Below are 11816 nucleotides of genomic sequence, written 5' to 3'. Positions count from 1 at the left end.
TTTACATATATTAACTCATTTAACCCTCAGAGAAAACCAGTGAGGTGGCTACTATCATCCCCCATTTTACAAATGAAAAAACTAAGGCTCAGACATCAAAGAATTTGCCCAAGGTTGCAAAGATGGTAAGTCGCAGAGCCAGGACTTGAACCCAGGCAATCTGGCTCTGAATCGCTGCTCTGAGCTGAATCTTACGCGACAGGATCGTGAGTGCTAGACAGGCTGTTTTGTAGAAGCCATGGCCTTCTCCTTTCTAATGTCTAATGTCTTTTGGAAAGAGCTGGGCTAAAAATGGAGTCAACCATGCCCAGTGATTCCGGAGGAAGGAGTCTGGACAGCAGGCAGGTTTTCAGCAAGCTGGAGTCAGACACACTGGTTCGAATTTCTAATAGCACCGTTCTTTGCCCCTGTGTGTCTTACTGTGACCTTTCTGAGCCTCAGTTTCTGCAGGATTAACAATCTCATGGGCAGTTACTGGGGTTAGAAGAGTTAACACATGAGAATCACTTAGCATAGTACCCGGCTCATACCGCACAATCGGTGAGTGGACGCTGCTGTCACTAGTACCTTTTATTATTATTATGGAATAAAGTAAATGTACACGGCTTGGGACAAGGTACACTGTTCAATATTATAAATGTGCTTCTGTTTTTTTCTTTCTTTCTTTCTATAACCTTGAAAGAACACCTGCCCTTCTCTAAAATGATTCAACCAGCGCTGCTTACCAGGCCCATAGAAAGCCCTGCTTCCAGCCAGCCTTCAAAATGGATTAAGGATTTGGAGTTCTCTTATTTCTCCACTCACAGGATCAAAGGGTATGGGTGAGGACTGGGAAGTCGGGGAGGAATGCAAGATGGAACAGGCCCCAAGTTTTGAACTGGCATAAGAGCAACTGTGGTTCATCCTAGGCTCAGCTGAGCTGCTGGGAGCAGGGAGCAGGCCCCCATGATCTGTACCGCCTGTGCCCTTGAGAAATAAACACAACTGCCAGAAAGCAGCACACTTCAGCTACTGCTAATCCTAGGCTACAAGACGAGCAGGAAATCAGAGGTGCCCTGTGATGTGTTTTCCAAAAAGCATCAGCAAGTACACAGAGCAAGGAGGAGGCGACAGTCCAATGCAAATACACAATTGGGTTTCAGAACAGGGAATAAAGGCTGAAAGCACAGACCAGCCCCAACCCAGAGGGCACACAATGCTCCATCCGCAGCCTTGGCTCCACTGCCCTCTAGAGGCTGCACAGGCACCCAGCAGGCAGTTTTCAGCAAGTTCCCGCTGTGGAAGGAAGCAACGTGTTCTCTCCAATGAGGGAGGATCATAGGCTTTGAGCCACTGAGAAAACAGATGCCCTCCATCCCTCAGCCACAGGCCTAGTTCAGCCTCTTTCATCTCTCCCTTGGACTTCTGCAACAGCCTCCTCACTGGTATTAATAAAATAATAAAACGATCCTCTATTAAATGCTGACCGCAGGCACTGTGCTGAGGGATTACACACGTTAAATCATGGGATTCTTACAACATCCTAGGAAGTAGCCAGCATTCCAATTTACAGATAAGGAAACTAAGGTTCACACAGGGTAGAGGACCCCGCCAAGGCCACATAGCTACCTACAAGTAGAAGATCTAAAGTTTAAACCCAGCAGCACCCCGGGCGAGGGCCCTGTATCTATCTGACTAACCACTTTACAAACATTAGCAGCAGCAGCAACAGCGACGCCTGAGAATCTGTTAGAAAATCAGACTCTCGGCTGGGCTCACACCTGTAATCCCAGCACTTTGGGAGGCCGAGGTGGGCGGATCATGAGGTCAGGAGTTTGAGACCAGCCTGGCCAACATAGTGAAACCCCATCTCTACTAAAAATACGAAAAAAAAAAAAATTAGCCAGACATGGTGGCAGGCACCTGTAATCCCAGCTACTGGGGCGGCTGAAGCAGGAGAACTGCTTGAACCCAGGAAGGCTGAGGTTGCAGTGAGCCAAGATGGCACCATTACACTCCTGCCTCGGCAACAAGAGCAAGACTCCATCTCAAAATACAAACAAACAAACTAAACTCTCACAGAGTGGGGCCTAGCAACACGTGCTTTCACAGCTCCTCCAGATACTCAGATGCACCCTCGCTTGAGAAGCTCTGCACTAGATGGAGCTGCTTCAAGCAACTCCCTCCCTCAACCATGGCATTTCCACACTGCCCCAGGCGGTCTTTCTAAAACACAACTCTTAGCTCTTTAAAGGCCTTACAGCTCCACTGGCAGGCCTTGGGCCTAACTCCGCACAGCGGTCAGGCCCTTCACAGACCCTTAAATCCACGGGAAGCAGGACTTGGACGGGGAGAGAACCTGATCGAGCATGTCCTGTATCATGTACAGGCTCTCCCCCAGTCCTGAGCCTACAGGAGCACACTTAGTCCTTGTCTGTGAGAAAATCCTTCCGCCCAGAATGGAGAGACTGATACTGGGACAGGTGACAAGATGTGCTTATGTTCATGCAGCCAGCAAGTGGCAAGGCCAAGATCAGGGCATGGGACCATTTGACCCCACAGCCCAAGTGCTTGCACGGCAAATAGGGCCCAACTGGTTAGGAAGCTGGGCCCGGGTCCCATGCCTGTGGGCTCTGATATCCAAACAGGCACAGGCTTCCCGCCGCAGGTTCCGGTCTTTAACAAAGTGACCCAGCCAATATCCAGCTGATTTCATCCAAAAAGCCTTCATGGGTCAATCCCAGTCTTGACATCCTTCTGAACTGTGACCCTAATAATAGTGGGAGAGGAGCTGGGAGAGGCCAAAGCCCTGAAAGGAGTCTCAAGAAACCACATCCTGCTGGTTGCGGTGGCTCACACCTGTAATCCCAGCACTTGGGAGGCCAAGGCAGGCAGATCGTCTGAGGTCAGGAGTTCGAGACCAGCCTGGCCAACATGCTGAAACCTCGTCTCTACTAAAAAATACACAAATTAGCTGGGAGTGGTGGCATGCACCTGTGGTTCCAGCTACTCGGGAGGCTGAGGCAGGAGAATCACTTGAACCCAGGAGGTGGAGGTTGCAGTGAGCCAAGATCGCGCCACTGCACTCCAGCCTGAGTGACAGGGTGAGACTCAGTCTCAAAAAAAAAAAAAAAAAAAGAAAGAAAAAAGAAAAGGAAAAAAAAAAACAAAAGAAACCACATCCAGAAAAGACATGGGTTAGACCATGACAGACAAGGCAGAGTCGTCCAAATGCGTTGGTCAACACTCTCCTCAATGCAACACTATTCAAGGAATCCATCCTTACCCTGCCTGCCCCGCTGCCCTGCTCCTTGTCCACACCAGACCAGGACGGTTCATGTCTCCACGCCTTTGCAGAGACCAGCCCCTCTGCCTCAGACCTTCTCCAACAGCTGCCCGGCAGATTCCTACCCGCCCTTCTAAGACAAACCCCAGTGCCTTCTTCCTCCGCTCCCAGGCACTGTTGTGCCATTTCTGTGACAACATTCACCTTTCCACAAACCAGAGAAGCACCAGGTCCTAGGGTGGTAGTTCTCCATCCTGTTAGAATCCCCTGGGGAGCTTGCTTGGCATAGAGACTGAACATCAGGTGGTTCTAGTATACAGCCAGGATCAAGCAAAACTGACTTCCTGGAGAAGACCTGAGCTTTGAAGCTGCACACAAACGTACAGATCCTGCTTCTCTGCCTGACAGCTGTGTCACTGGAGCAAGGAAACACAGCCTGCTTCCCACGCTGTGAACCGGGGATTACAGTACCCACCACTCTGGGATCCCACCCTCTTGCCTCCTCCCCTCCCAATCCCCACCAAGCAAGGACTAACAGCCTGCTTGTCACTGTGCCCAGATTGGTAACTCCTTTCCCATGCATTCGTTTATTTAATGGCTATTTATTGAACACCTGCTGCGTACTACTGGGCACGGTGCTGGAGATGTGGGGTACGCCTATGAACATGTCAGGCAAAATTGCCAGCACGTTTGGCAGGGGAGACGGCCACAAAGGAAGCAAACAGGAGTAGCTTCCGATGATAAGTACGCTGAATACAATTAAAATCAGTGGCAAGAGATCCAGCAATGGGGCAAAGGGAGGCTACATTAAAATTCAGGTTAGAGAGGACTGCTCTACCTGAAAGCTTAGAGAGGCCTTCTAAATTAATATCTAAATGCTGAGAAAGCAGCCTGGGAAGATCAGATCTGAGGAAGGTGCCGTGAGAAGCCAATGGAGTGTTCTAGGCAAGGGAGAGGTGGGATCTGTCTTGCTTTTTAATGAAACCACTCACATGAATTGTCACCATCTGCACACCAGGCTGTGGGACCTTCACCTCTGTACCCTCAGTGCTCCAGTCAGGCCTGGCACAGGAGAGGGGCTGAGTGACTGGCTGAATAAATGAACCCTCTTCCCCTTAATGCGTTGTTTCCAGGTCTCCAAGCTAAAGCTTCTCTGTCCCTTGGTTTCTGCCCATCAGCAATGTGACAACTTTCCCACAAAGAACCAGGTGAATCCCATGTTGATGGTCAAACTCCTAAGACCCTAAGCCTTTACATCTGTGTTACTGTGAAGCCACATCTAGACTAGGCTGAATTTAAACAGCTGGGATGAAAGGAACACGGGCTTCAAACTCATATACAGACCGTTTGACCCTGAACAAGTTCTCTAACCTCCTTGAACGAGTTTTTACCTGAAGAGTAGGTCCAAGGTACAGTGGTCTGGTTTATCCCTCTCCCTTGTACAGTCCTATCCAGACGAATTCAATTTGTGGTCAACCCAACAGAGTGTGAGAGGGCCTCCCATGTGTTGAGCAAAGCACTTTGGCTGCCATTTTGGAGGAGACACAGCCCATCATAAACGTTCAATAAACAATCACGGGCCTGATCACCCTCAACCTGAGCTCGACCGTGATACTTCCGAAGAGAAGCTATTCTCGAATCTGACTGTAATCCCCCTTCAGGGTACAGTTAATAACCAGGCTACAAATCAACCTGTGCCAGCCCAGATTTCCTTTGGTCTCCAAGGACATCCTGAGATGATTGGACAGAGTCCTTGCTGCATCTGCCCCACTCCCTGACCTGTATTCTAGTAACCTTATCAGGAAGGTAACAGGAAATGGGAATTTATCAACTTGTTCTTGCTAGACCCATGGTGCCCCAGTGGTCCCTGACAGCGGGCAAGTTGTACCCGGTGACTCTGCCACTGACACTGCTAGTCAGGTGGGCATGTTTTCACACGCAGGTCTGCTTCTTGTAAGTGGTAAAAGAGTGAGATACTAGATGTCTTAAAATTCAATGACTTATGCCTCTTGCCGGATGTCTTAAAATTCAACGACTTATGGCTCTTCATCACTAACCATCCCAAACACGTAAACTGTTAGTAAATCTATATAAACATTGGCTAAATAGTTTCCAGTTTAGTGTTCCTGAAAGTTAAATGGCCTTAGCTCTACAAATAATAAAAAATAAGTGTCAAATGTTCATTTTCTCCAAATCCCATCCCCTTTTCAAGGCTACAGTATCTTCTTTACAACCCTATATCCCTCCCTTTTAGACACAATGTGTTGAGCCTAGGGGACAGCGAAAGCCCCTTCCTAAGGTAGGAAGGTTATACAGCACACACATGGTATTAGCACCTACGTAACAAGAGCTGCTGTTTCCTGCACCCCCACAGTGTGCCAGGTATTTACACACAGCAACTCATGTAACCCTCCTAAGTCACACGACCATCAGGCACATCTTAAAGACAAGCAAAATCATGGAGGTGAAGTAATTTGGCTAAAGTCTCCCTGTTAGCAATGGCAGGAAAGGATCTGAACACAGGTATAACCGTCTCTTACCTACTCAGCCAGCCACGCTACCAGCCAGTCCAAACTGAAACCACCCAGAACCTGACACCCCTCCCACCCTCTCCCCTCCAGTGCCATCTCCTACTGGCCCTGACCATCTTCACGTCCAGGACACTGACGGCTACCACCTTGGCTTGGCTCCAAGCTGCAGCACTGCCCCTCACCTGTCCCCTGCCCTGCACTCACCTCTGCTCTACCCAATGCCTGCACTGAGGCCAGCCCCTCCCCATGCGACCCTTTCCCAGCAGGCTCAGCTAGCAGGAGCTTCGCCCTCCTCCTCCTCCACCTGTTCCTGTGCGGTCTGAATTATGCTCCACTTGTTCACACACACTTACCCATCATGCGCCCAAACAGACTGCAAATGGAAAGCAGATCTCATATTTCTCCTCTGAACCTCCCACTGCGCCCGGGGTGTGATGGATCCATAACCTCTCTTCACAGCACTTACTCTGGAATGATGAATGTGGCTCACTCGGCAGCGGCGGCATTGGAGCTGAGAAGGCTGATGGACCCGTAACAGGCCCCTGTGCTCTCCCTGGGAGCTGCTCCACCTCAAGCAAGGGGAAGGCTTATTAAGCACCTCCCTCCTGCCAGGTGCTGTGCTGGACACTTTACAGACTGTATCTTGTTTAATCTTCCTAACGACCCAAGGAGAAGGGGATTCATCATCCCGGGTTAATGGATGAGCAAAGTGGGTTCAGATAAATCACTGCTGGAGCTGGATTCAAATCTGATTCTGCCCAAGTATGAAGCCAGCATTATTTCCACTGCACCACAGTGTCAGAGAGAGAAAAGGAGGCAATGCCTCCCCTACATCTAGGTATCTCTTGAGTTTGCAGCACACTCTATTCAACCTCTACTCTCTTCCTTAAAACAGGACCTACCTTTTAATTCTGTCTATGGGCTCTTTTTCTTCCAAAGCCGGAAGACATTTCATGGTGCTTTGTGTAACTAAAACCCTTAGGGAGTAGAAACAGGAAAACGCTCAAGGGCATTTCTACCCCATTCCTGGCCACTCTAAACTGGGCCAACCCACACATCACATCACCCCAACCAGATTCTGTCTTCCCTCTCCCAGCCGCTACCCCCCAACCCCTGCAAGACCTCCTAGGAGCCTGCTCTGGGCTTACCTGTTCCTTGGATCCACGTGCCTCTGGCCAGGACTCCCTGCACCAGCCTCCCATCCCCACACAGGGCCCTCTCCCAGGACTCCAGTTGCTTAGCCTCCCACCCACACAGGTTAAGGTGTGGGGAACAACAAGGCACATACACTTCACAAGCTTCCCATGTGGTGTGGCTCATCCTACTCTGTATCTCACGCCATCCAAATATCTGGATCTCAGCAAAAAAGATGATACTGTAAACTTAACTACCTATCAGTCTGACTTGTCATTCCAGCCAACACAGCAGTGGGTCATTGGTATGTGGATACTGCAGTCTGTTTGAGCACGTGATGAGTAAGTGTGTGTGTGAACAAGTGGAGCGAATCCTAGACTTGCCCTGCCAACCCAAATCTAGCTCACAGTTGACCTCCCCACTCACCCGACTTGCTGATGTGTACAGCAGAAACTGCAGAAAATGCCTCCACAGACCAAATAATAAATGGCCAGCTGTGACTCTGAACGGCATCCTTCCAGCTCTGCAGAACTAGAAAATGCACTCAAACCAAAGGGGCCGCGGGTCTGAGACGCATGTCATTTCCCCAGGATGGACCCACCTTTGAACTCCTCCAGTACTTCAAAGTTAAGGCACAGAGATGGTGTCATCAAGACCAAGTTGAGAGTCTGCAAAAACTCACATACACTGGGACTCCTTGCTCATGGATGTGTGTTTTCTTGTTGCTACAAGTGTCCCACTAGTTAAATGCAAAGTTTCATCTTGTTTAAGTGACAGGCAGTGTGGATCAGTAATTTACATAAACCCAGAGGAGAAAAAAATCCACAAGGATGAAAGAGGGAATCAATCAAATATTAAGATGTAGCCCAAACCCTTAACATCTGGTTCCAGTTCTAGAGGGAATATATAAACATGGCAGAGACCACAGGAATGACAGATGGTTGCAAAAACAAGAAATAATGCATCAAAATTTACTCACAGTGACATGAACAACATTCAACTTCTGCCGCTGAGGTGGCAAGTTGGGTTGCAACTAAAAAGACCCTTCACCAGGGAAGGTGAGAAACGCTACTGGAAACACTACTGTGCACACTACTGCACCTGCTCAACACATCACTCACTGACATGGCCCAACAGCTGACTTCTCATGGCCATGGTTTACTCATCTGTGAAGTGGGAATGGCAACACTTGCAGAAACAGAGTAGCCCATTGCAAACAAAGGCACGTGGGCCTTTAAACAAACCCAGATCTGAATACAGTCAGTTGATGAGTAACACTGAGTTACTTAAACTCCCTGAGGTAGTAAAATGGTGATAACACCCACCTCAGAAGGCTGCTGCAAACACTGAGTAACAGCTGACAAAAGTGTTCTTTATGGTAGCAGGCATGTAGAGAATGCCCAGTAACTACAAATATCTGTCAAGACTTGTTGAATGTTTATAATACTCCCCAACACGGTGCTGTGCCCCTTGCCTAACTTATCTTGCCATGCTTGGTTTGTCTACCCTTCGTGTATGAAGATAAACATGTTTTTATACATAAACATGGACACAAGAAAACTTCTGGAAGGATATACATCAAAATTCTAATAGTAGTTACCTCTTGGTGCTAGGAATGTAATTTTTCTTTTTGCCTACCTTTTTCCAAAATATTCTACCAACGTATTTCTATATGCCTCGGTATTTGCTTTAACACCAAAAAAAATTACAATATAATGAAAAACTACTGCTCTTAGGTAACAACCTCCCCAACACAAGCCCTTTTTTTTAAAGGGAAGAACTAATAAAGCTTTGCTCTCCATGAGGAACCACTAAGTGTTTTTCTTTTCAATAAGAAAGCTAACTGACTTACTCCCCTCTTTACTTTGCCACCAGGAAGCTCAGAGCCAAAATTTTAGTTCAGTCATTCAATTAGCTTTGTCCCTATATTTCAGAGGGTTATTGGTTGGGACATTAAATGACAGAATTATAACATTTAAATTCTCTTTCTGAAATTAAAAAAAAAAATACAAAACTGCAACATAAGGACATAATAATTTTTAAAGTCTTAGAAGTGCCATAATAAAAAAAGTCAGTTTATTAAATGCTCAATTCTCAAAATTATATATATATATTTTTAATTATTTAAAAAATTTTCCATACCCTTCCATTCCCCTCCCTCCAAACTAAGTATTGTCCAAGTTGTATTAAATGCCACAAAGTCTACCATGAACCCAAAAGCAGAGAAGACAGGAGGTCCAGAGGACAAGGTATGCTGGGGTCACTACCTACACTGCAGAGTCCACACGAGTTAACTCACACTGGGGGCAAAGAATGGAAAGAGCTAATACACAGAAAAAGCAAAAGAACTGGAATGGGCAGCCTGACCATAGACATTTACAATTTATACCAATTTACAAATATTTAGGGTGCCCACCAACTCCAAGAGAACAGACCAAACTAACCACATGAAGGAAGACCTCTGCCAGGGCCTCCTCTCCCTATAATCCCCTCTCAAGAATCATTAGGAAGCCCAAACAGCTTCACAGTTCCGGCTTCCCGGCTGCTGTCATATTTGCCGTCTTTGTCATCACAGGCAAATGCCAGCAGAGGCCTTTTGGGGTGCCACGCCACTGTGAAGGTCGGAGACTCACACTGTACCTCCCATAGTTTGTCCCCTATAGAAAACAATAGAGAGAAACCAATCAATACGTTCATAACGAAGGACACATTCATTAAGTACTTACCTGTATTAACTCGTTTAATCCACCTACTAATCCCATAAGATAGATACAACTATTACCTCATTTTACAGAGAACCCCCAGGCACAGAGAGCCCACAAGCCAGCAGGGGGCAGAGCAGGCTCTGAGCACAGGTGGGTTAACTCAAGAGCAGGTCACTGAGCAGGGAAAGTGTCACCGAGTCACAGGGACACGCAATTACATAAGGATCCGCATGGCTGGATGCTGGACAATGTTCACCACAACATGACTAACACGGACATTCTTTACATACTGGAACTTCAAGTTCTTTACTTTCCTCTTCAAAGTTTTCTATATAGTTTTAACCTTTTTACGAAGAGTGTCACAGATTTCCGAAAACAATACAGCAACATTAAAAAACAAATCTGAGGAAATTCTTTTGTAAAATGAATACTCTCCTCCCATTTTTCTATTTCCAGCTTCTGTTGTTGTTTTTAAAGCAAAAACTTGATAATTCCTTAAATTTAAAAAAATATTTTTTCAAGTTCATATACAGGCAACAGATAAAGAGAAATATACCACAGCATTTTTTAAAAGGTGGTATTCAGATAGTGGGACCACAAGTGATGCGTTTTTCTTCCTCTTACTCTGTAGTTTAAAGTTTACATAAATCAAAATATTTTTCTAAATCAGTTTCCTCAGACCTGCCTGTTTATTTCTTAACTCCTTGCTTCCTCACTACCCAGCAGTGACAGTCAAAACATAAACACACTTGTCTAAAGGAGACAAATTCATTCATGATAATGCTGATGAAGTAGTCACGTGCAGAGATGAGATCACAAGAGAAGTCCTGAATGCCAAAGGTGAAAGACAGTAGATTCTCATGAGGTTACCTGTCTCCACTTCAGCAATGTCAATAAAATGGTCTTCCGATGCTGACGCCAGCATTTTCCCATCATGGCTGAAACTGAGGGTCCTTACAGGCCAATCCAGCCTATGATACAGAGTGGAGAGAAGAGACATGAGAATTACCAAATAAGAGGAGGGAACAATGTCACTCGCAATAAAATAAAATTCATGTACCCAACAAGGAAAGTGCTGATAGAGTCACTTACCTGGAAAAGCACCGAACACACACTAACTCATCCACATCCCAGAGGCTAACCAAAGCATCTGCACTTCCTGTGGCAAAGTACTTCCCCATCGGGTCAAACTTGATACAGATGCAGTTGGAAGGATGGGCGTTGATGGACTGCACAGGCTTCAGTTCTGGGTAGCTGAGAAACAAGACAGACAGTGATCAAACTGCAGAAGAGGACTGTGGTGCTAAAATAATAATAGGAGACAATGAAGAAGAAAAGCAAAGATAATGCACCAACACCAAGAACTGTCATTCAAGATAATATTCCCGAAATAAAAAAAGATTTTGAACTACATTATTTAAAAAGCACAACACATACATGAGACTACAGAACCAAAGCAACCAACATCGAGACACAGACTAGTAAAATTAGTGGACTCTAAAGAAAAAGAAAATTAGATTATCAGGCTTTCTGACAGCAACACTTAATGCCAAAAGAAAATGGAGTACCATATTTAAGAAAGATACACAAGCAAGAAAATGAGTCAAGGATTTTTACATCCAGCAAAACTGAATTTGAAATATAACGATACAAACAATAAGCACAATAATGTTTTATAAAATCTATAAGCTTTATAAGTACATAAATAAGTTGTAATAAAAACTCCAGGAATAATGTTCCCATGAACGCTTCCCGAGGAATCTTAACTAGAGAATGAGCTTCAATAAAAAAAATGACTAGAGACTTATAAGGACTGGGGCTGAACACTGAATATACAGTTTCTTGCAAAAACTATACACGGTTTAAAGGGAGGGTATAGTATGTAACAGCTGCACACTCCTACAACATATAGTACTATTTTTTTTAATGGGGGAAGAATGTAAAGAGTGTATGCAAAAAGCAAAAACATTTTTTGTTTCAAGTCATCACATTGGTGGTAGTGGCAGTAATATTGTTATTCAGAGACATCTATATGTTTACCATGGGACACAGGTAATAAGTAACCATCGGATATTCTAATTCTATGATCCCTTGTGCCCTTGAGAACCAGAATACTCAATTTGGAAGGGAAGAAATATATTTGTAATATAGATGAGGTTTAATAAAATCCCCGGAGTCCTC

The 11816-nt window shown here is 45.7% G+C and overlaps 1 protein-coding gene across 1 annotated transcript in view; it reads right to left on the bottom strand.

Annotated features, from left to right (window-relative positions):
* Window positions 1–8986: 8986 nt before the first annotated feature.
* The window catches only part of THOC3 (THO complex 3), an 8823-nt gene continuing 5993 nt past the window's right edge, over window positions 8987–11816 (bottom strand). The window contains exons 4-6 of the mRNA XM_011990159.1: window positions 10728–10889; window positions 10506–10606; window positions 8987–9587 (exon numbers count right to left, since the gene is read on the bottom strand). Of these exons, the coding sequence (XP_011845549.1) occupies window positions 9424–9587; window positions 10506–10606; window positions 10728–10889 (427 nt within the window). The 3' untranslated portion in view covers window positions 8987–9423. The remainder of the gene's footprint in view (window positions 9588–10505; window positions 10607–10727; window positions 10890–11816) is intronic.

The sequence above is a fragment of the Mandrillus leucophaeus genome, unplaced genomic scaffold (assembly GCF_000951045.1).
Source record: "Mandrillus leucophaeus isolate KB7577 unplaced genomic scaffold, Mleu.le_1.0 Scaffold372, whole genome shotgun sequence".
In the NCBI taxonomy this organism is placed as follows: domain Eukaryota; kingdom Metazoa; phylum Chordata; class Mammalia; order Primates; family Cercopithecidae; genus Mandrillus; species Mandrillus leucophaeus.
This window is presented reverse-complemented; position numbering and strand designations above follow the sequence as displayed.